The sequence below is a fragment of the Coregonus lavaretus genome (assembly GCF_964263955.1).
Source record: "Coregonus lavaretus genome assembly, chromosome: 12".
NCBI classification, from domain to species: domain Eukaryota; kingdom Metazoa; phylum Chordata; class Actinopteri; order Salmoniformes; family Salmonidae; genus Coregonus; species Coregonus lavaretus.
This window is the reverse complement of record NC_139999.1, coordinates 1,879,846-1,905,547: the sequence shown is the minus strand read 5'-3', so window position 1 is coordinate 1,905,547 and position 25,702 is coordinate 1,879,846. Positions and strand designations below refer to the sequence as shown.

The 25,702-nt window shown below is 44.4% G+C and overlaps 1 protein-coding gene across 1 annotated transcript in view; it reads left to right on the top strand.

The window, feature by feature from the left end:
- Positions 1-25,702, top strand: part of stab1 (stabilin 1) — a 169,129-nt gene that overhangs the window by 114,094 nt on the left and 29,333 nt on the right. Inside the window, exons 50-57 of the mRNA XM_084172495.1 lie at positions 1,043-1,102; positions 1,256-1,432; positions 1,540-1,620; positions 3,472-3,618; positions 17,686-17,742; positions 18,108-18,193; positions 18,868-18,986; positions 23,877-24,131. Coding sequence (XP_084028621.1) covers positions 1,043-1,102; positions 1,256-1,432; positions 1,540-1,620; positions 3,472-3,618; positions 17,686-17,742; positions 18,108-18,193; positions 18,868-18,986; positions 23,877-24,131 — 982 coding nt within the window. The remainder of the gene's footprint in view (positions 1-1,042; positions 1,103-1,255; positions 1,433-1,539; positions 1,621-3,471; positions 3,619-17,685; positions 17,743-18,107; positions 18,194-18,867; positions 18,987-23,876; positions 24,132-25,702) is intronic.

Here is a 25,702-nt window from a genome sequence, read left to right as displayed (position 1 = left end):
CTAAACTTGCTCCTTCAACGAATGACAGAATATCGCCTATATTTGGCAAAATCAAGTTGATGATTATACAGAAAGCTGATCAGCCCATGAGTAACGGGGAGGTGAAGAGTATATCTATTTTTTTATATCAAGGTATCTTAACGGGGACGAACTCTGTTTTTAAAAACATCCATATCTACTCTCATGCCGTTTGTTGATCACACATTCTCTTCCTAAGCTCTATATAGGCAGCAATACGAGACAGCATAAAGAAGCGGGGTACATGTTATAGTGGTATTTTGATATGCATAGGCGAGATGTGCTTTGATAATGCAACCTATGGATTACAGAATAAAGTTAGGAATTGGGGTTTCAGTGGGATTGGGGCTGGATAGGATAATAGTCTAGGACCGGAGAAGATAAAATGTCCCCTCATGCCTCTGAATTGTTAACAGACTTCATGTCTGTGACAGAGATGTATATGTAGTGAATTGTGCATAGACCTATCCATGTTAATCCCTAGACCTATCACGGTTATCCATGTTAATCCCTAGACCTATCACGGTTACCCATGTGGTCCTCTGTAGCTCAGCTGGTAGAGCACGGCGCTTGTAACGCCAAGGTAGTGGGTTCGATCCCCGGGACCACCCATACACAAAAAAATGTATGCACGCACGACTGTAAGTCGCTTTGGATAAAAGCGTCTGCTAAATGGCACATTATATTATTATATTATATCCATGTTAATCCCTAGACCTATCACGGTTATCCATGTTAATCCCTAGACCTATCACGGTTATCCATGTTAATCCCTAGACCTATCACGGTTATCCATGTTAATCCCTAGACCTATCACGGTTATCCATGTTAATCCCTAGACCTATCACGGTTATCCATGTTAATCCCTAGACCTATCACGGTTATCCATGTTAATCCCTAGACCTATCACGGTTATCCATGTTAGTCCCTAGACCTATCACGGTTATCCATGTTAATCCCTAGACCTATCACGGTTATCCATGTTAATCCCTACTCGTGACATATTTGTTTTCTTATATTTCAGCTTAATTTCACTCAAGCAGGTGAACTATATGGATACATCAAGTTCAGCAAGCTGGTGCAGGTAAACAACAGTTATGTGGCCGTTGGCTTACTAAATCATGTAGAAAGCTAATACACATTTCCTACCGTATCAATAACTTTAAATACAGCATGCTTTTAATGGGGCAAATCCCAAAATGATCAGGGGCTTAACTCTCTTTGTTATTGTTATTAGGATGCCAACATGCTGAGCCTGGTAGAGAGCTCCATCCATCAGCCCCTGACCATGTTGTGGCCGTCTGACGCTGCCCTCAGCTCTCTGTCCGAAGAGAGACAACGCTGGCTGTACAGCCTCGACCACAGGGACAAACTCACCGCCATCATCAAAGCTCACATCATACGCAACATCAAGGTGAGGCTATGGGGTGCATCCCAAATGTTTTTGAATAGTTATTGATGTTGTTTTGATAATAATGTTGGTTTTGATAATAATGATGTTGATCTCTCGTGGTGCTGCAGAAGATGACCTTTACGTCTTTCACTACCTACCGGACGATGCACGGATCAACCTTCACCTTCAGCTGTAACAAGAAAGTCGTTGTGAGTAGCTACTTCAACCTCATTTACACGTCTCAAATGGCACCCTGTCCCCTATATAGTGCACTACTTTAGACCAGAGAATGGCACCCTATTCCCTATATAGTGCACTACTTTAGACCAGAGAATGGTACCCTATTCCCTATATAGTGCACTACTTTAGACCAGAGAATGGCACCCTATTCCCTATATAGTGCACTACTTTAGACCAGAGAATGGTACCCTATTCCCTATATAGTGCACTACTTTAGACCAGAGAATGGCACCCTATTCCCTATATAGTGCACTACTTTAGACCAGAGAATGGTACCCTATTCCCTATATAGTGCACTACTTTAGACCAGAGAATGGCACCCTATTCCCTATATAGTGCACTACTTTAGACCAGAGAATGGTACCCTATTCCCTATATAGTGCACTACTTTAGACCAGAGAATGGCACCCTATTCCCTATATAGTGCACTACTTTAGACCAGAGAATTGCACCCTATTCCCTATATAGTGCACTACTTTAGACCAGAGAATGGCACCCTGTTCCCTATATAGTGCACTACTTTAGACCAGAGAATGGCACCCTGTTCCCTATATAGTGCACTACATTTGGCCAAAGCCCATAGATGCACTATATAGGGAACATAGTGCCATTTGGGACACACTTTATTTATCCCCAAGGTGCAATTATAGCTGAGGATGAAAGAAAGACAGTTAAGATACAAGGAAGACCATCTGCTCTGAACTACTGGGACTAGGGACTGGAGTAGGGACTGGACTAGGGACTGGACTAGGGACTAGGGACTGGACTAGGGACTGGACTAGGGACTAGGGACTGGACTAGGGACTGGACTAGGGACTGCATGTTCCTCTATCCCCAAACTACTGGGACTAGGGACTGGAGTAGGGACTGGACTAGGGACTGGAGTAGGGACTGGACTAGGGACTGGAGTAGGGACTGGACTAGGGACTAGGGACTGGACTAGGGACTGGACTAGGGACTGGACTAGGGACTAGGGACTGGACTAGGGACTGGACTAGGAACTGGACTAGGGACTGGACTAGGGACTGGACTAGGGACTAGGGACTGGACTAGGGACTGGACTAGGAACTGGACTAGGGACTAGGGACTGGACTAGGGACTGGACTAGGGACTGGACTAGGGACTAGGGACTGGACTAGGGACTGGACTAGGAACTGGACTAGGAACTGGACTAGGGACTGGACTAGGGACTAGGGACTGGACTAGGGACTGGACTAGGGACTAGGGACTGGACTAGGGACTGGACTAGGGACTGCATGTTCCTCTATCCCCAAACTACTGGGACTAGGGACTGCATGTTCCTCTATCCCCAAACTACTGGGACTAGGGACTGCATGTTCCTCTATCCCCAAACTACTGGGACTAGGGACTGCATGTTCCTCTATCCCCAAACTACTGGGACTAGGGACTGCATGTTCCTCTATCCCCAAACTACTGGGACTAGGGACTGCATGTTCCTCTATCCCCAAACTACTGGGACTAGGGACTGCATGTTCCTCTATCCCCAAACTACTGGGACTAGGGACTGCATGTTCCTCTATCCCCAAACTACTGGGACTAGGGACTGCATGTTCCTCTATCCACAAACTACTGGGACTAGGGACTGCATGTTCCTCTATCCCCAAACTACTGGGACTAGGGACTGCATGTTCCTCTATCCCCAAACTCATATTTTCATCTAGCCTCAGCCTGGTTCCAGATCTGTTTGTGTTGTCTTGCCACGAGTGTGACTGACTATAGGAGTTTGGAAGACGGCACAAACGGATCTGGGACCAGGCTAGTTCTCATCTTGTCTATCCCCTTTCTCATGTGTCTGTCAGGGGGACATCATGGTGAACGACAACATGGCAAGGGTCCTGGATCGTTTCATGATGTTTGACGGTGGCGTGGCGTACGGCATCGACCAGCTACTGGAACCTCCCGGTCTGGGCGCACACTGTGACGGACTGGAGGACAGGACTTCATACGTAAGAGACTTTAATACCTTCATAATATTATTATTTATTTCTAATATATCTGGAGAGTATATGTGGAAGGTTCTGGTACTCCAGCAGGAGACGTTTCTCCCACAGCATGTGATGTACTGGATGGAGAAATTAGATGGCATGGAAGTGTATGTATGAAAAGGGCTTACCAAGGAAAAACTTCCAGAAGGACTAATTAGATTAATTTATTTTAGCTCACTTTAATCCATTGTTCAGGATGAGTGGGGTTGGCAGGTAGCCAAGCGGTTAAGAGCATTGGGCCGGTTGCTGGTTCGAATCCCCGAACCGACTAGAAACTCACTCTGGATAAGAGCGTCTGCTAAATGGCTAAAATGTAAAATGAGTATACAGGTGATTTATAGCCTAGTGGCCTACAGAGACACATCAATGGAACAAAATGACGTGTCTCGTTGCTCAATGGGCAAAATAAAGTAAATAGATAGGGGATATATGAAGGTCTGAAACTGGAGACACAAAGACCAAAAAAATCAAGGCAACAACATTATAGAAACGAGGCAAAACCATTGTTTAGCCCCGTAGGATCCACAGTGTCTAAGGAGTACTGTCCCGTAGGATCCACAGTGTCTAAGGAGTACTGCCCCGTAGGATCCACAGTGTCTAAGGAGTACTGTCCCGTAGGATTCACAGTGTCTAAGGATTACTGTCCCGTAGGATCCACAGTGTCTAAGGATTACTGTCCCGTAGGATCCACAGTGTCTAAGGAGTACTGTCCCTTTAGATCCACAGTGTCTAAGGAGTACTGCCCCTTAGGATCCACAGTGTCTAAGGAGTACTGCCCCTTAGGATCCACAGTGTCTAAGGAGTACTGTCCCGTAGGATCCACAGTGTCTAAGGAGTACTGCCCCTTAGGATCCACAGTGTCTAAGGAGTACTGTCCCGTAGGATCCACAGTGTCTAAGGATTACTGCCCCTTTAGATCCACAGTGTCTAAGGAGTACTGCCCCTTAGGATCCACAGGGTCTAAGGAGTACTGTCCCGTAGGATCCACAGTGTCTAAGGAGTTCTGCCCCGTAGGATCCACAGTGTCTAAGGAGTACTGCCCCTTAGGATCCACAGGGTCTAAGGAGTACTGCCCCTTAGGATCCACAGTGTCTAAGGAGTACTGTCCCGTAGGATCCACAGTGTCTAAGGAGTACTGCCCCTTAGGATCCACAGGGTCTAAGGAGTACTGTCCCGTAGGATCCACAGTGTCTAAGGAGTACTGTCCCGTAGGATCCACAGTGTCTAAGGATTACTGCCCCGTAGGATTCACAGTGTCTAAGGAGTACTGCCCCTTAGGATCCACAGTCTAAGGAGTACTGCCCCTTAGGATCCACAGTGTCTAAGGATTACTGCCCCTTAGGATCCACAGTGTCTAAGGATTACTGCCCCTTTAGATCCACAGTGTCTAAGGAGTACTGTCCCGTAGGATCCACAGTGTCTAAGGAGTACTGTCCCGTAGGATCCACAGTGTCTAAGGATTACTGTCCCGTAGGATCCACAGTGTCTAAGGAGTACTGCCCCTTAGGATCCACAGTGTCTAAGGAGTACTGTCCCGTAGGATCCACAGTGTCTAAGGAGTACTGTCCCGTAGGATCCACAGTGTCTAAGGAGTACTGTCCCGTAGGATCCACAGTGTCTAAGTATTACTGTCCCGTAGGATCCACAGTGTCTAAGGAGTACTGTCCCGTAGGATCCACAGTGTCTAAGGAGTACTGTCCCATAGGATCCACAGTGTCTAAGGAGTACTGCCCCTTAGGATCCACAGTGTCTAAGGAGTACTGTCCCGTAGGATCCACAGTGTCTAAGGAGTACTGCCCCGTAGGATCCACAGTGTCTAAGGAGTACTGCCCCTTAGGATCCACAGTGTCTAAGGAGTACTGTCCCGTAGGATCCACAGTGTCTAAGGAGTACTGCCCCGTAGGATCCACAGTGTCTAAGGAGTACTGCCCCTTAGGATCCACAGTCTAAGGAGTACTGTCCCGTAGAACAGCGCCGGAAGAAGATGGCTGCCGTTTTACAGCCCTCTAACCAATTGTACTATTATGTGTGTTTTTCCGCGTTATTTGTAATTTATTTTGTACATAATGTTTATGCCATCGTCTCTTATAACCAAAGAGAGCTTCTGGATATCAGGACAGCGATTACTCACCTCGCGTTGGACGAACACTTTTTCTTCAACGAGGCGTTCGCGAAGGATATCCTACAGACACCCGACAAGGCCCAGATCCCCGTCATTCGCGTGAGGAAGAGACGGAGATTTCGTGGACGTAGGTCGGGGTGCCTTGTAAGGATCCGACGGCGAACGAGTAAACTGCCTCTCCCATCAATCCTATTAGCCAACGTTCAAGCTTTGGAGAATAAAATGGACGATTTAAGATTACGGTTATCCTACCAACGGGACATTAAAAACTGTAATATCTTATGTTTCACGGAGTCGTGGCTGAATGACAACAATGACAACATTCAGCTAGCAGGCTATACGCTACATCGGCAGGACAGAACGGCAGACTCGGGTAAGACGAGGGGTGGCGGTCTCTGTATTTTTGTAAACAACAGCTGGTGCACAAAATCAAATACTAAGGAAGTCTCAAGGTTTTGCTCGCCTGAGGTAGAGTATCTTATGATAAGCTGTAGACCACACTATTTACCAAGAGAGTTTTCATCTATACTTTTCATAGCTGTCTATTTACCACCACAAACCAATGCTGGCATTAAGATTGCACTGAATGAGTTGTACAAGGCCATTAATCAACAGGAAAACGCTCATCCAGATGCAGCGCTCCTAGTAGCAGGGGACTTTAATGCAGGGAAACTTAAATCCGTTCTACCTCATTTCTACCAGCATGTTAAATGTGCAACCAGAGGGGAAAAAACTCTAGACCACCTTTACTCCACACACAGAGACGCATACAAAGCTCTCCCTCGCCCTCCATTTGGCAAATCTGACCATAACTCTATCCTCCTGATTCCTGCTTATAAGCAAAAACTGAAGCAGGAAGCACCAGTGATTCGGCTAATAAAAAAGTGGTCAGATGACGCAGATGCTAAGCTACAGGACTGTTTTGCTAGCACAGACTGGAACATGTTCCGGGATTCTTCAGACAGCATTGAGGAGTACACCACATCAGTCACTGGCTTCATCAATAAGTGCATCGATGATGTCGTCCCCACAGTGACCGTACGTACATACCCCAACCAGAAGCCATGGATTACAGGAAACATCCGCACTGAGCTAAAGGGTAGAGCTGCCGCTTTCAAGGAACGGGACTCTAACCCGGACGCTTATAAGAAATCCCGCTATGACCTCCGACGAACCATCAAACAGGCAAAGAGTCAATACAGGTCTAAGATTGAATCATACTACACTGGCTCTGACGCTCGTCGGATGTGGCAGGGCTTGAAAACTATTACAGACTACAAAGGGAAGCACAGCCGCGAGCTGCCCAGTGACACAAGCCTACCAGACGAGCTAAACCACTTCTATGCTCGCTTCGAGGCAAGCAACACTGAAGCATGCATGAGAGCACCAGCTGTTCCGGACGACTATGTGATCACGCTCTCCGTAGCCGATGTGAGTAAGACTTTTAAGCAGGTCAACATTCACAAGGCCGCAGGGCCAGACGGATTACCAGGACGTGTACTCCGAGCATGTGCTGACCAACTGGCAAGTGTCTTCACTGACATTTTCAACATGTCCCTGACTGAGTCTGTAATACCAACATGTTTCAAGCAGACCACCATAGTCCCCGTGCCCAAGAACGCTAAGATAACCTGCCTAAATGACTACCGACCCGTGGCACTGACGTCTGTAGCCATGAAGTGCTTTGAAAGACTGGTCATGGCTCACATCAACAGCATAATCCCAGAAACCCTAGACCCACTCCAATTTGCATACCGCCCCAACAGATCCACAGATGATGCAATCTCTATCGCACTCCACACTGCCCTTTCCCACCTGGACAAGAGGAACACCTACGTGAGAATGCTATTCATTGACTACAGCTCAGCATTCAACACCATAGTGCCCTCAAAGCTCATCACTAAGCTAAGGATCCTGGGAATAAACACCTCCCTCTGCAACTGGATCCTGGACTTCCTGACGGGCCGCCCCCAGGTGGTAAGGGTAGGTAACAACACATCTGCCACACTGATCCTCAACACGGGGGCCCCTCAGGGGTGCGTGCTCAGTCCCCTCCTGTACTCTCTGTTCACCCATGACTGCATGGCCAGGCACGACTCCAACACCATCATTAAGTTTGCCGACGACACAACAGTGGTAGGCCTGATCACCGACAACGATGAGACAGCCTATAGGGAGGAGGTCAGAGATCTGGCCGTGTGGTGCCAGGACAACAACCTCTCCCTCAACGTGACCAAGACAAAGGAGATGATTGTGGACTACAGGAAAAAAAAGAGGACTGAGCACGCCCCCATTCTCATCGACGGGGCTGTAGTGGAACAGGTTGAGAGCTTCAAGTTCCTTGGTGTCCACATCACCAACGAACTATCATGGTCCAAACACACCAAGACAGTCGTGAAGAGGGCACGACAAAGCCTATTCCCCCTCAGGAGACTAAAAAGATTTGGCATGGGTCCTCAGATCCTCAAAAAATTCTACAGCTGCACCATCGAGAGCATCCTGACTGGTTGCATCACCGCCTGGTATGGCAACTGCTTGGCCTCTGACCGCAAGGCACTACAGAGGGTAGTGCGTACGGCCCAGTACATCACTGGGGCAAAGCTCCCTGCCATCCAGGACCTCTATACCAGGCGGTGTCAGAGGAAGGCCCTCAAAATTGTCAAAGACTCCAGTCACCCTAGTCATAGACTGTTCTCTCTGCTACCGCACGGCAAGCGGTACCGGAGTGCCAAGTCTAGGTCCAAAAGACTTCTCAACAGCTTCTACCCCCAAGCCATAAGACTCCTGAACAGCTAATCATGGCTACCCGGACTATTTGCACTGCCCCCCCACCCCATCCTTTTTACGCTGCTGCTACTCTGTTAAGTATTTATGCATAGTCACTTTAACTCTACCCACATGTACATATTACCTCAACTACCTCAACTAGCCGGTGCCCCCGCACATTGACTATGCAACGGTACCCCCCTGTATATATAGCCTCCCTACTGTCACTTTATTCTATTGTATATATAGCCTCCCTACTGTCACTTTATTTTTTACTTCTGCTCTTTTTTTCTCAACACTTTTTTGTTGTTGTTTTATTCTTACTTTTTTGTTTAAAATAAATGCACTGTTGGTTAAGGGCTGTAAGTAAGCATTTCACTGTAATGTCTGCACCTGTTGTATTCGGCGCATGTGACCAATAAAATTTGATTTGATTTGATTTGATTTGATTTGAGGATCCACAGTGTCTAAGGAGTACTGTCCAGTAGGATCCACAGTGTCTAAGGAGTACTGTCCCGTAGGATCCACAGTCTAAGGAGTACTGCCCCTTAGGATCCACAGTGTCTAAGGAGTACTGTCCCGTAGGATCCACAGTGTCTAAGGATTACTGTCCCGTAGGATCCACAGTGTCTAAGGAGTACTGCCCCTTAGGATCCACAGTGTCTAAGGAGTACTGTCCCGTAGGATCCACAGTGTCTAAGGATTACTGTCCCGTAGGATCCACAGTGTCTAAGGAGTACTGTCCCGTAGGATCCACAGGGTCTAAGGAGTACTGTCCCGTAGGATCCACAGTGTCTAAGGAGTACTGCCCCTTAGGATCCACAGTGTCTTAGGAGTACTGTCCCGTAGGATCCACAGTGTCTAAGGATTACTGCCCCTTAGGATCCACAGTGTCTAAGGATTACTGCCCCTTAGGATCCAGTGTCTAAGGATTACTGTCCCGTAGGATCCACAGTGTCTAAGGATTACTGTCCCGTAGGATCCACAGTGTCTAAGGAGTACTGTCCCGTAGTATCCAGTGTCTAAGGAGTACTGTCCCGTAGGATCCACAGTGTCTAAGGAGTTCTGTCCCGTAGTATCCAGTGTCTAAGGAGTTCTGTCCCGTAGTATCCAGGGTCTAAGGAGTACTGTCCCGTAGTATCCAGTGTCTAAGGAGTACTGTCCCGTAGTATCCAGTGTCTAAGGAGTTCTGCCAAAATGCCTCTCTTTGTTTTAGTTTACGTATGTTGTCACCTCCTCTTGGTGACGTTGACGTGTTTTATAGCTACAAAGTGCAATTTTCCTGAGTCCCTCTTTGTGGCACCTGACCACACGACTGAACAGTAGACCAGGTGCAACAAAACTAGGGCTTGTAGGACCTGCCTTGTTGATAGTGCTGTTAAGAAGGTAGAGCAGCACTTTATTATGGACAGACTTCTCCCCATCTTAGCTACGATTGTATCAATATGTTTTGACCATGACATTTTACAATCCAGGGTTACTCCAAGCAGTTTAGTCACCTCAACTTTCTCAATTTCCACATTATTCATTACGAGATGTAGTTGAGGTTTAGGGTTTAGTGAGTGATTTGTCCCAAATACAATGCTTTTAGTTTTTGAAATATTTAGGACTAACTTATTCCTTGCCACCCATTCTGAAACTGGCTGCAGCTCTTTAAGTGTTGTAGTCATTTCAGTCGCTGTAATAGCTGACGTGTGTAGTGTTGAGTCATCCGCATACATAGACACACAGGCTTTACTCAAAGCCAGTGGCATGTTGTTAGTAAAGATTTTTAAAAAGTATGGGGCCTAGACAGCTGCCCTGGGGAATTCCTGACTCTACCTGGATTATGTTGGAGAGGCTTCCATTAAAGAACACCCTCTGTGTTAGACAGGTAACTCTTTATCCACAATATAGCAGGGGGTGTAAAGCCATTACACATACGTTTTCCCAGCAGCAGACTATGATCGATAATGTCAAAAGCCACACTGAAGTCTAACAAAACAGCCCCCACAATCTTTTTATCATCAATTTCTCAATATCAGTGGGTTTTGTGATGATTGAGCCATCGGATTCAATGAATGATGGAGCTGTGTTTGCCTTTATGACCAAAATTTCATTTAAGGTGCTCCAAAGCTTTTTACTATCATTCTTTATATTGTTTATCTTTGTTTCATAGTTTAGTTTCTTCTTTTTATTCAGTTTAGTCACATGAGTTCTCAATTTGTAGTACGTTTGCCAATCGGTTGTGCATCCAGACGTATTTGCCATTCCTTTTGCCTCATCCCTCTCAACCATACAATTCTTGAATTCCTCATCAATCCAAGGGGATTTAACCGTTTTTACAGTCATTTTCTTATTAGTAACTGGAATAAGCAATTTCATAAATGTGTCAAGTGCTGCGTCTGGTTGCTCCTCATTACACACCATGGACAAACATATATTCTTTACATCAACAACATATTTATTTATTTTTATTTCACCTTTATTTAACCAGGTAAGCCAGTTGAGAACAAGTTCTCATTTACAACTGCGACCTGGCCAAGATAAAGCAAAGCAGTGTGATAAAAACAACAACACAGAGTTACATATGGGGTAAAAGTCAAAAATACAACAGAAAATATATATACAGTGTGTGCAAATGTAGCAAGTTATGGGGGTAAGGCAATAAATAGGCCATAGTGCAAAATAATTACAATTTCGTATTAACACTGGAATGATAGATGTGCAAATAGAGATACTGGGGTGCAAATGAGCAAAATAAATAACAATATGGGGATGAGGTATGTAGCTCCTCCAGTGACAGGCATGAGGCAAGAGGTCTTGATTCAAATACAGGGCTTTAATGCTGGTCAACCCGTGAGAACTGGTTTAAAGAAAGAAAAAATACATTAACAAAATAATGCCATATGCATGTCTCACACATCTGGCGTTATAATCAAGCTCATACAGCTAGCCACTTATGTATATTTTACACCAAAACTGACGCACGTAAACACAAACACCCTCATAGCAAAATAAGTAGTCAACAAACCTCATTGCTGCTTATCACACAGAGGTACTAAACATCCTTTTAAATGTCCTTTATCTTCTTCTGTATACTTTCTTTGTAAGTATGCACTTAAACACGATAACAGTGGAAAAATAATTCGCTTTTGGCGGTAAAGTTTCCTCGGTGCGTCGCTAAAGGCGCTCGGGTGACAACACTCGGGCGGAACCAATAATTAGTTCCGTCTTGCTGTAAACGTACAATTCAGAAGAAATTAAATAATAAAAAGTGCAAATACATGAAATAAACTGGCGACAGAGGCAGTTACACTCCCACCAAATCACAAGTGATTTCTTAAAACTTGGAGACAAACCTACTGCATGAATAAATAAAATGAAACTCTGTCCTAATAAACAACTAATAAACTGTGTGTGAGTGTATGATAGAACCATCAGTCTGCTTCTAGCAATGTAACTGTTTTCTGAATGGGTCTCTCCAGGTAAACAGGTTTGGCTGTACGCTTTCCTCTTCCATCCAGGGAGGAGTCACTGATGAGTAACTTGAGTCTCCTCACTCTTTCATCACTTCCAGGATACACCTCGATGACTCTTGCTAGCTTCCATTGGTTTCGTGGTGTGGCAGCATCTTGTAACAGAACAATGTCACCGACCTTTGCATTTCTGCGATCTTTGGTCCACTTCTGTCTGTGTTGGAGATTCAGGAGATACTCCTTTTTCCATCGTACCCAAAAGTTGTTGGTTAAGAGTTGAACTCTGCGCCATCTTTTGCGGAGGTAGAGATCCTCCTTGACAAACTTTCCAGGAGGAGGGAGAATGATTGTGGATTTCATGGTCAAGATGTGGTTTGGTGTCAAGGGCTCTGGACTGGTAGAATCGTTCAGATGATCAGTGGTTAGAGGTCTGCTATTCACAACCGCCATAACCTCATATAGAAATGTTCGTAGGGAAGAGGAGTCAAGTTGCCTGGACGACTGTTCTAGAATGGACGCCAGGACACTTCTGATAGTGCGGATTTGTCTTTCCCAGACTCCACCCATATGACTTGAGGCAGGGGTGTTCATGATGAACTCGCAGCCCAAATCTTTGAGCTCTTCTTGATCCATCTCTTTCAGTGCTTCAATGAACTCACGCCTTGCTCCGACAAAGTTTGTCCCTTGATCACACCTTATCTGCCTTACTGATCCACGAATGGCGATGAATGAACGCAGAGCATTGATAAAGGCATCTGAGGTCAAGTCATCAAGTGCTTCAATGTGAACTCCTCTTGAACACAACGGACATAGTTTGTGCAACTGGTTGGCTTTGTCTTTGACCTTTGTCTCCTTATGATGTCTAAGGCGTTGAATTTCTTGAGAGAGAGTTGCTTCTTGGACCATCTTGATTATGGTCAGCTCCGCCTCTTTCCTTTCCTCCAAGTTCGAGGCCTCACAGGACTTTGGCTTGAGACCTTTGATTTCCTTAGCACGGCGCTTGAGTCTGGCAACAGCCTTCACCATTCTTGCCCAGTCTGAGAACTTGTGTAGACGATCTAAAATTGTTTTTGCTTCTTCTGCCTGAGTGTCATGAACCTGAGCTTTCTTGACCTCTGGGTCACTGCTCTCGATCTCTCCCACCATGACAACTCCAGTTGGTAGCTCTTTTTGCCAAAGAAGGTCTGGACCTGTGAACCAGTTAGAAGCTGTGAGTTGTTCTGCTGTGACACCCCTTGAGGCGTGGTCAGCTGGGTCATCTTCTGAAGCCCTTTCTACAAAATCAGATTCCAACACCTTGATGACGTCTGTTGGAAGGACTACTTCTTTGATCTGTGTTCTACAGACATAGTGCACTTCGTTTGGGAGATTTGGAAGAACTGATGTCACTTGCTTCACAATGACTTGATGGCTTATTCCAAAGGCATCTCCAAAGTCAAGACATGGGTTGCCATAGCCGACTACACTCCAACCCAAGTCTGTTCTCTGAGCAAAGGGCTCATTTTCTTCTCCAGCAACCACTTGTCTTGGTACAAGAGCTTGAGGACAGTTGTAGCCAATTAGTAGGCCGATGTCACAGCTCTGCAGAGGAGCAATTTCATCTGCAATGTGCTCAAGATGAGACCATGCCTTGGCAGTCTCTGGTGTGGGAATATGATCTCTGTTTGCAGGGATGAATTCTCTTGAGTAAGTTCCTGGCAGGTAGATTATCTTATCGGAGTAGAATCCTCTTATTTGTAGATCAGTCAGCCTTCTGCTAGGCACCACTGTATTTCTTGAAGCCATTGTGGAGAGCTTTAACTGGACTGGTTCATTTTTAGTGTGAAGCACCTTTGCTGTCTCTTCAAGGATGAAGGTCGTGTCACTCTGTGTATCGAGAAGAGCGTACACAAGAACTTCATGATTTGGCTTACTTGTAGTGGACAACCACACAGGAATGACTGAGGATGTATGGGTGCCTTTAACATTCTGGATAACTCTGTTAGATGTTACCTCGCGTAGTGGTTTTGTCACCCTTTCTTGTGAACGATCTGTCGTTCCTTCTCTTGACTTGTCACTCTCCATTTCTCCATCAGTCCTTGTTGACATTCCTCTTTCTTTGCTGCGATTATCGTGTAGGCAGGTTGGATGTCCTTTCTCACAAGTATCACAGATCCTTCTATTTTCACACTCCTTTGAGCGATGGCCAGGCTTCAGACAGCCAAAGCACAACTTCATCCCTTGAACAAACTTGACTCGCTCAGAGATGGTTTTATTCATAAATTTCCAACACTTGTGTAGACTGTGACCTGACTTCTCACAAAAAACACAGCTTGTGGAGGAAGCTTTTTCATCTGAGTTAGTTGCTAGTACCTTTGCTCCGAGAGCTCTGTTCTTTAAAACATTGATCTGCTCACCTTCAGCAGGTTTCAGAGCATGGAGAGATGTTATTGGGTTATTTGCAATCTTAGCTTCACGTGTGAGAAACTTTACAAAGTGCTGGAAGCTTGGGAATGTGTGACTTTCTTCCTCCACTTCTATGACCTTTCTGTTCCATCTCGAGGTCAGCCAGTCTGGAAGCTTTGCAAGTAACTTCTGGTTCTCATTGCAGTCATTAAGTACTTCGAGGCCTCTGATCTGAGTCATAGCAGCCTCACAGCTCCGAAGAAAATCAGCAAACTCTTGAAGTTCGATACTGCCTTTGGAGCTTATCTTGGGCCATGCCTCCAGCTTATCTCTGAATGCTTTGGCTATGAGGAATGGATTTCCATATCTTTCCTCGAGAATCCTCCATGCTGCGTGATAGGCTGACTCTGAACCAAGCAGGAAGTAGCTCTCTATAGCCTTTTTAGCAGGTCCACCCACATACTTTCGCAAGTAATATATCTTTTCTTCGGCTGGAATGTTTTTCCGATCAATGAGTGTCTGAAAAGAAACCTTCCAGTCATTGAATCTGAGTGGGTCGCCATTGAATATTGTTGGTTCAGGTATAGGAAGACGACCTGCACTGATGGACTCTGCAAGTGCTCTAACAAGAGCTGCTGTGCTGTCATCCTGCTTTGAATGTGCCCGGTCTTGTGGTGAAGAATGGTGCTGCAACAGATTATTTTCATGTTTAACTTCTTCCTTTTCCTTCATACAGACACTTTGATGGAGTAGACTGCTTATTTCTTTATCTGAGCACTCACTCTGATCATACACTCGCTGACGTGCCTTAGCAGCCTTTAACTTTTTAACTATCTCTAGTCGCTCCAGTTGTCTCCGCTTTGCATCTAGCACCTTTTGTCTCTCTGCAGCTTCAGCTTCAAGCCTTTCCAATTCCTCAATGCAACACTCTTGTTCTAGTAGTACTTCTAGAGTAGCTTCATTGGCAGCAACTTCAGCAGCGGCATCTTGTCTGCTAACAGAAATCCGACTTGAATGTCTGGAGCTGCTTTGAGCATGAGAGGACTTAGTGCATTGGGATTTGATACTTATCTTGTCTGAGGCTACAGACTTGAATATAGACGATGTCGCCCTGTTGCTTCGTTGTTCATCTCCTCCACCGTTATCTTCTGTCTCCAAACGATATTTTGCAGTTTGGATGATCTTCCTGGTTACTGCATCACAGTTGTCAATTCTGCGACGTGTGTCATGGTCAGGGTTGTCTATGCGCCTTAACTCATCATAAGCAATGTTCAGATTCTCTGAGGCAGCACTTATTTTGCTTATGTGTTCATGTAGCAGGTTGTTTGAGCATTGTCCACTCAAAGCTTGCTTGGTGTCTTTAGCAATAGCCTTCCACTCCTCATAGCTCACAGTGAAACGGTGAGCAAATATTCTTATTTGCTCATTGTACAGTTCTTGGCCCTTTTCTGTTAACTTTCGGTCTCTTTGGCTTCTTCGTGGTGCTTGTGAGGAAGTGTGGTCATTAGCTCTTGTGCCTTTAGTAGCCTGTGGTTGCATGTCTATGCACTGCTGCTCTATACTTTCACCTACATTAACCTGCTTTCTCCCAGAGGTAAGACTAGGCTCTGACATTGTTACTTGGTGTACTTAAATTTGGGTTAAATCTAATTTGGCCTGTAGCTAAGTGATTCAGCTCCCATTAGCTATTCACATTTATACTATTTTTACCACTAATATTATTTTTTAAAACATATTCACATCTACTTCACACAAATCAATATCACGTTGTTCTATGAAATGCAAAATTCAGTCTCTTGGTTGTAGCTTAGTTAACACTTAAACATACACACAACTATACCGTATGAATATGAAGGCAAAAATGTGTCAGTCTCTTGTGGGAAATAGTTTAAGCTTCTTTGCATCAGCTGGATTCATGGTAAGGCGCCTGGATTCTTCCGTGGATGCTGCGGCTGAGTAAATGTCAGAAGCAGATGCACACTCTTGGATGTAGAGATGTCCCTTCTTGTCCATGGATCACGGCTCTTTGGTACTGTCTTCCTCGTCTACTCATGCAGAGCAGATGAGTTCTCACTGTAGCTCCTCCAGTGACAGGCATGAGGCAAGAGGTCTTGATTCAAATACAGGGCTTTAATGCTGGTCAACCCGTGAGAACTGGTTTAAAGAAAGAAAAAATACATTAACAAAATAATGCCATATGCATGTCTCACACATCTGGCGTTATAATCAAGCTCATACAGCTAGCCACTTATGTATATTTTACACCAAAACTGACGCACGTAAACACAAACACCCTCATAGCAAAATAAGTAGTCAACAAACCTCATTGCTGCTTATCACACAGAGGTACTAAACATCCTTTTAAATGTCCTTTATCTTCTTCTGTATACTTTCTTTGTAAGTATGCACTTAAACACGATAACAGTGGAAAAATAATTCGCTTTTGGCGGTAAAGTTTCCTCGGTGCGTCGCTAAAGGCGCTCGGGTGACAACACTCGGGCGGAACCAATAATTAGTTCCGTCTTGCTGTAAACGTACAATTCAGAAGAAATTAAATAATAAAAAGTGCAAATACATGAAATAAACTGGCGACAGAGGCAGTTACAAGGTAGTTGGGTGGGCTAATTTCAGATGGGCTGTGTACAGGTGCAGTGATCGGTAAGGTGCTCTGACAACTGATGCTTAAAGTTAGTGAGGGAGATAAGAGTCTCCAGCTTCAGAGATTTTTGCAGTTTGTTCCAGTCATTGGCAGCAGAGAACTGGAAGGAATGGCGGCCAAAGGAGGTGTTGGCTTTGGGGATGACCAGTGAGATATACCTGCTGGAGCGCAGACTACGGGTGGGTGCTGCTATGGTGACCAATGAGCTAAGATAAGGCTGGGATTTGCCTAGCAGTGATTTATAGATGGCCTGGAGCCAGTGGGTTTGGCGACGAATATGTAGTGAGGGCCAGCCAACAAGAGCGTACAGGTCACAGTGGTGGGTAGTGTATGGGGCTTTGGAGACAAAACGGATGGCACTGTGATAGACTACATCCAATTTACTGAGTAGAGTGTTGGAGGTTATTTTGTAAATGACATCGCCGAAGTCAAGGATCGGTAGGATAGTCAGTTTTACGAGGGCATGTTTGGCAGCATGAGTGAAGGAGGCTTTGTTGCGAAATAGGAAGCAGATTCTAGATTTAACTTTGGATTGGAAATTCTTAATATGAGTCTGGAAGAAGAGTTTACAGTCTAACCAGACACCTAGGTATTTGAATCACAACAAAACGTATTGTATGACCTGTGTGTGTCATTAGAGTCGATGTGGAAACTGCTTGAGTCCCCGCAACTGTCCCCCAGGAACTGAAGATACGGTGAGCTGACACACACACAGACACACGCATACACACAGACATACACACAGACACACACACAGACACACACACAGACACACACACACAGACACACACACACAGACACACACACACAGACACACACACACACACAGACACACACACACACACACACACACACACACACACACACACACACACACACACACACACACACACAGACATACACACAGACACACACACAGACACACACACACAGACACACACACACAGACACACACACACACACACACACACACAGACACACACACACACACACACACACACACACACACACACACACGCACGCACGCTAACCATAACACACAATCTCCTGCCTTTCACAGGGCAAGACTGAGATCTGCAGCTACATGAACCCCTACTCTATGTTCTACCCTCGACGCCACAGTGTGATGTATGATCACGACTTCAGGTAGGGAGACTCCACGGTGATGTATGACTTCAGGTAGGGAGACTCCACGGTGATGTATGACTTCAGGTAGGAAGAGTAGCTGCTGCCTTGACAGGAACTAATGGGGATCCATAATAAACCCCAGGAAGAGTAGCCGCTGCCTTGGCAGGAACTAATGGGGATTAATAATAAACCCCAGGAAGAGTAGCTGCTGCCTTGGCAGGAACTAATGGGGATCCATAATAAACCCCAGGAAGAGTAGCTGCTGCCTTGGCAGGAACTAATGGGGATCCATAATAAACCCCAGGAAGAGTAGCCGCTGCCTTGGCAGGAACTAATGGGGATCAATAATAAACCCCAGGAAGAGTAGCTGCTGCCTTGGCTGGAACTAATGGGGATCCATAATAAACCCCAGGAAGAGTAGCCGCTGCCTTGGCAGGAACTAATGGGGATCCATAATAAACCCCAGGAAGAGTAGCCGCTGCCTTGGCAGGAACTAATGGGGATCCATAATAAACCCCAGGAAGAGTAGCCGCTGCCTTGACAGGAACTAATGAGGATCCATAATAAACCCCAGGAAGAGTAGCTGCTGCCTTGACAGGAACTAATGGGGATCCATAATAAATACAAATACTTCCAACCTCTCAAGTGTGTAACAGACTAAAGTTATTTCTCTTCTTCTTCTTCTTCTACAGCCTCTACCACTCCATGTCGAGGCACTCCATTGGTCAGAAGATGGGCTGTAAGAGGGAGTGTAAGAGTAGAGCCTGGGTCATGCGCTGCTGTAAGAACCACTATGGAAGGGATTGCCAAGGTGAGTCTCCCCACCGCCTCAGATCGTAGACATGATATACAGTGCCCTCCGTCATTATGGGGACAGTGAAGCATTTTCTTTTGGCCGGTATACTTCAAAAGTTTGAATTTGAAATGTAACCATGACTATGAGGTTAATGTGCAGACTTGTCAGCTTTAATTTGAGGGTATTTTCATCCATATCGGGTGAACTGTTTAGAAATTTACAGCACTTTTTATGCATAGTCACCGCATTTTAGGGGACGAAAAGTATTGGGACAAATTCACATCTTTATTAAAGTAGTAAAAAGTTTAGTATTTGGTCCCATATTCATAACACGCAACGACTACATCAAGCTTTTGACTCTACAAACTTATTGGATGCATTTGCTGTTTGTTTTGGTTGTGTTTCAGATTGTTGTGTGCCCAATAGTTAGAGGTATACATATAACCCCCCCCCCCAAAAAAAGAAAATGCTAACCTCCCCTGTTATTGTAATGGTGAGAGGTTAGCATGTCTTGGGGGGTATGATATAAAATGCTAACCTCCCCTGTTATTGTAATGGTGAGAGGTTAGCATGTCTTGGGAGTATGATATAAAATGCTAACCTCCCCTGTTATTGTAATGGTGAGAGGTTAGCATGTCTTGGGGGTATGATATAAAATGCTAACCTCCCCTGTTATTGTAATGGTGAGAGGTTAGCATGTCTTGGGGGTATGATATAAAATGCTAACCTCCCCTGTTATTGTAATGGTGAGAGGTTAGCATGTCTTGGGAGTATGATATAAAATGCTAACCTCTCCTGTTATTGTAATGGTGAGAGGTTAGCATGTCTTGGGAGTATGATATAAAATGCTAACCTCTCCTGTTATTGTAATGGTGAGAGGTTAGCATGTCTTGGGGGCATGATATAAAATGCTAACCTCCCCTGTTATTGTAATGGTGAGAGGTTAGCATGTCTTGGGAGTATGATATAAAATGCTAACCTCTCCTGTTATTGTAATGGTGAGAGGTTAGCATGTCTTGGGAGTATGATATAAAATGCTAACCTCTCCTGTTATTGTAATGGTGAGAGGTTAGCATGTCTTGGGGGTATGATATAAAATGCTAACCTCCCCTGTTATTGTAATGGTGAGAGGTTAGCATGTCTTGGGGGCATGATATTTGTGTGTCTAACTTTATTTTTCACGATTCATTCTGGATTATCCGTAACCATGGTAACATCCACATTAAAGTAGAAGTGTTTAGAAACATATTCTATTCTTATTTACAATAAAAGTGACACCAAAATGACACAATACATTATTTATCATTCATTTCTATTGGGCAGAAAATAATCTGAAACAACCAAAATAAACAACAAATGCATCCAACAAATTTGTAGTCACAAGCTTGATGTAATCATTGTGTTCTAGGAATACGGGACCAAATACTAAACGTTTTACTACTTTAATACACAAGTAAATTTGTCCCAATACTTTTGGTGCCCTAAAATGGGGGGGACTATGCATAAAAAGTGCTGTAATTTTTAAACGGTTCACCCTATATGAATGAAAATACCCTCAAATTAAAGCTGACAGTCTGCACTTTAACCTCATAGTCATGGTTTGATTTCAAATAAAAAACTTTTGGAGTACAGAGCCAAAAGAATAACAATTCTTCACTGTCCCAATAATTACGGAGGGAACTGTATCGTGTGCGTCCCAAATGCCATAGGGCCCTGGTCAAAATTAACTTTATAGGGAGTAGGGTGCCATTTCAGACGCATCCATGTGTACATCAGGGGTGTCAAACTCATTCCACAGAGGGCCGAGTGTCTGCAGGTTTTTCCTTTCAATTAAGACCAAGACAACCAGGTGAGGGGAGTTCCTTACTAATTAGTGACCTTCATTCATCAATGAGTTTGACACATGCTGTACATTCATGGTAATAGTAAATACATTTTTCTTTTAAGTACTTTTTTTAAAGAATGTTTAATTATTTTTGATTTCAGAGACTGCATTCGGAAAGTATTCAGACCCCTTGACTTTTCCCACATTTTGTTACATTACAGCCTTATTCTGAAATTGATTAAATCGTTTTTTTCCCCTCATCAATCTACACACAACACCCCATGACAAAGCAAAAACTGGTTTTTAGAAATATTTGCAAATGTATTAAAAAAATGAAATATCCCATTTCCATAAGTATTCAGACCCTTTACTCAGTACTCTGTTGAAGCACCTTTGGCAGCGATTACAGCATAGAGTCTTGTTGGGTATGACGCTACAAGCTTGGCACACCTTGGCACACCTTCAGTAGCCTCCAACTGCTCTTAAACACTAGTAAAACTAAATGCATGCTCTTCAATCGAACGCTGCTGGCACCCGCCCACCCGAATAGAATCACTACTCTCGACGGGTCTGACCTAGAGTATGTGGACAACTACAAATACCTAGGTGTCTGGTTAGACTGTAAACTCTCCTTCCAGACTCACATTAAGAATCTCCAATCCAAAGTTAAATCTAGAATCGGCTTCCTATTTCGCAGCAAAGCCTCCTTCACTCATGCTGCTAAACATGCCCTCGTAAAACTGACTAGCCTACCGATCCTTGACTTTGTCATTTACAAAATAGCCTCCAACACTCTACTCAGCAAATTGGATGTAGTCTATCACAGTGCCATCCGTTTTGTCACCAAAGCCCCATATACTACCCACCACTGTGACCTGTACACTCTTGTTGGCTGGCCCTCAATACATATTCGTCGCCAAACCCACTGGCTCCAGGCCATCTATAAATCACTCAACCATCTATAAATAATTCAACTCCATCTTTCATCGAATCAGATGGCTTATTCATCTCAAAACCATTTGATGTTGCCAATTATTTTAATGATTAGTTATTGGCAAAGTGGGCAAACTTAGGCAGGAAATGTCAACAATGAACAGTGAGCCATCGTATTCATGCATAAAAAAACTAATAATGAAAGAAAAGCATTGCAAGTTTGAATTTTGTAAAGTTAGTGTGGGAGAGGTGGAAAAATTATTGTTATCGATCAATAATGACAAACCTCCTGGCATTGACAACTTAGATGGAAAGCTACTGAGGATGGTAGCTGACTCTATAGCCACTCCTATCTGTCATATCTTTAATCTGAGCCTAGAGGAAAGTCTTTGTCCTCAGGCCTGGAGGGAAGCCAAAGTCATTCCGCTACCCAAGAGTGGTAAAGCGGCCTTTACTGGTTCTAACAGCAGACCTATCAGCTTGCTGCCAGCTCTTTGCAAACAGTTGGAAAGAATTGTCTTTGACCAAATACAATGCTATTTCTCTGTAAACAAATGAACAACAGACTTTCAGCATGCTTATAGAGAAGGGCACTCAACATGGACTGCACTGACACAAATGACTGATGATTGGTTGAAATAAATTGATAATAAGAAGATTGTGGAAGCTGTATTGTTAGATTTCAGTGCAGCCTTTGATATTATTGACCATAACCTGTTGTTGAAAAAACATGTGTTTTGGCTTTTCAACCTCTGCCATATCGTGGATTCAGAGCTATCTATCTAATAGAACTCAAAGGGTTTTCTTTAATGGAAGCTTCTCTAATGTCAAACATGTAAAGTGTGGTGTACCACAGGGCAGCTCTCTAGGCCCTCTACTCTTTTCTATTTTTACCAATGACCTGCCACTGGCATTAAACAAAGCATGTGTGTCCATGTATGCTGATGATTCAACCATATACGCATCAGCAACCACAGCTAATGAAGTCACTGAAACCCTTAACAAAGAGTTGCAGTCTGTTTTGGAATGGGTGGCCACTAATAAACTGGTCCTGAACATCTCTAAAACTAAGAGCATTGTATTTGGTACAAATCATTCCCTAAGTTCTAGACCTCAGCTGAATCTGGTAGTGAATGGTGTGGCTGTTGAACAAGTTGAGGAGACTAAATTACTTGGCGTTACCTTAGATTGTAAACTATCATGGTCAAAACATATAGATTAAATGGTTGTGAAGATGGGGAGAGGTCTGTCCGTGATAAAGAGATGCTCTGCTTTTTTGACACCACACTCCACAAAGCAAGTCCTGCAGGCTCTAGTCTTGTCTTATCTTGATTATTGTCCAGTTGTGTGGTCCAGTGCTGCAAGGAAAGACCTAGTTAAGCTGCAGCTGGCCCAGAACAGAGCGGCACGTCTTGCTCTTCATTGTAATCAGAGGGCTGATATAAATACTATGCATGCCAGTCTCTCTTGGCTAAGAGTTGAGGAGAGACTGACTGCATCACTTATTATTTTTATAAGAAACATTAATGTGTTGAAAATCCCAAATTGTTTGCATAGTCAACTTACACACAGCTCTGACACAGACACTTACCCCACCAGACATGCCACCAGGGGTCTTTTCACAGCACAGACACACACACTTACCCCACCAGACATGCCACCAGGGGTCTTTTCAGTCCCGAAATCCAGAACAAATTCCAGAAAGCGTACAGTATTATATAGAGCCATTATTGCATGGAACTCCGTTCCATCTCATATTGCTCAAATAAACAGCAAACCTGGTTTCAAAAAACAGATAAAGGAAGAGTAGCTGCTGCTTTTGCAACAGCTAATGGGGATCCTAATAAAATACCAATGTGTTTCATTTTAAACTCACCTCATCCACTACCAATGTGTTTCAGTGTAATCTCACCTCATCCACTACCAATGTGTTTCAGTGTAATCTCACCTCATCCACTGCCAATGTGTTTCAGTGTAATCTCACCTCATCCACTACCAATGTGTTTCAGTGTAATCTCACCTCATCCACTGCGTTTCAGTGTAAACTCACCTCATCCACTACCAATGCGTTTCAGTGTAATCTCACCTCATCCACTACCAATGTGTTTAATTGTAAACTCACCTCATCCACTACCAATGTGTTTCAGTGTGTTCTGGTGGGTTGGAGGCCACTTGTGGAGAGCACGGGGACTGCGATGATGGCCGGCTGGGGTCGGGACGGTGCCGGTGCCACGATGGCTTCAGAGGAATGGCCTGTGAGCTGTGTGAACTCAATCACTATGGAACCAACTGTACAGCGTGTAACTGCACCAATCAGGGCCGGTGTGAGGAGGGGATGGAGGGAGATGGGAGCTGCTCCTGTACTGAGGCCTGGACTGGAGACCGCTGCCACCTCAAAATAGGTTAACATTGATTTAGCTATTATGAAACTACACTATTACATAAAAAAAAAAACATTCCTTATCCCATGTCACTTCAACGGGTGACCATCCAGGAACAGAAAGGAAAAAGACCTGTCCTGGGGGGGAAGGAGTATTTTGGGGATTTTCAAGTTCCTCTGTCCAGTACCTGATTCCCTTTTTAATCCAGCTGGAGAACCTTTTATAACTACTAATGTGTTATACCATTTACACAATGCCACAAACACCATTTCCCACAAGTAGACAATAGATTCATAATATTATCTTGCTTTAGACATAAGGGGTTGGTCCTCTGTAGCTCAGCTGGTAGAGCACGGCGCTTGTAACGCCAAGGTAGTGGGTTCGATTCCCGGGACCACCCATACACAAAAAAATGTATGCACGCATGACTGTAAGTCGCTTTGGATAAAAGCGTCTGCTAAATGGCATATTATTATTATTATAATAGACAATAGATTCATAATATTATCTTGTCTACTACCTCCACGCTTTGCGTGAGTGCGTGTAGTGGTATATTGTTGGTAGGTAGCCCAGAGGCTAAGGAGATGGACCTGTAGCCGAAAGGTCGCCTGTTCGAATCCCAGGCCGGGTGCTGAAGAAAAAAAAGCGGGAAATTGATCTGGCAACTGGAGTGATGCTAAATTCATATCCTAACAACAATCCCCTACCGTTGGGCCCTTGAGCAAGGCCCTTAACCCCTCAACATGCTCTCCATCCAGGGGCACTGCAGCTTCACCCTGTGCTACTCTCAACTGTGTGGTGTGGTGGGGGGGGGGTCGATTAAGAGAGCAGAAGACATTTCTCTGTATGTATAATAACTAATTACTATTATAATAATAATAATACATAACCATAATAACTAACTATTTTTTAAAACATCTACATAAACATTTATAGTAATAACTATAACTATAATTAATAACTAATAATACATAATAATAATTAACATTATTTAGCAGACGCTCTTATCCAGTGTCAAGGGGTGCTGAAGTGGGTGTGGTGCATGAATCAAGCGCAGGACGCAGAAGCTCAGTCCAAAAGACTTTAGTGCAATATTCACGTAGAAAATAAGCACAATAAGCCCGAAGGCGAAATAACGGCGCACACAGGCGTCAAACAAACGGCGCACTAACATGTGCGAAAAACCTCTCCAAAACACTGGAGGGAAGTACGTAGCTCCAACACGAAACAGAAGAGCAATCACACACAACGAGAACTAAATAGGACACTAACGAGGACTAACAAGACACAGGTGTACAACATCAAGACAAAACCAAACGAACATGAAACATAGATCGGTGGCAGCTAGTACTCCGGGGACGACGACCGCCGAAGCCTGCCCGAACCAGGAGGAGGAGCTGCCTCGGCCGAAACCGTGACATCCAGAGCGACTTACAGGAGCAATTAGGGTTAAGTGCCTTGCTCAAGGGCACATCGACAGATTTTTCACCTAGTCTGCTCGGGGATTAGAACCAGCGACCTTTCGGTTACTGGCACAACGCTCTTAACCACTAAGCTACCTGCCGCCCCATCCACTACCAAATAATAATCAT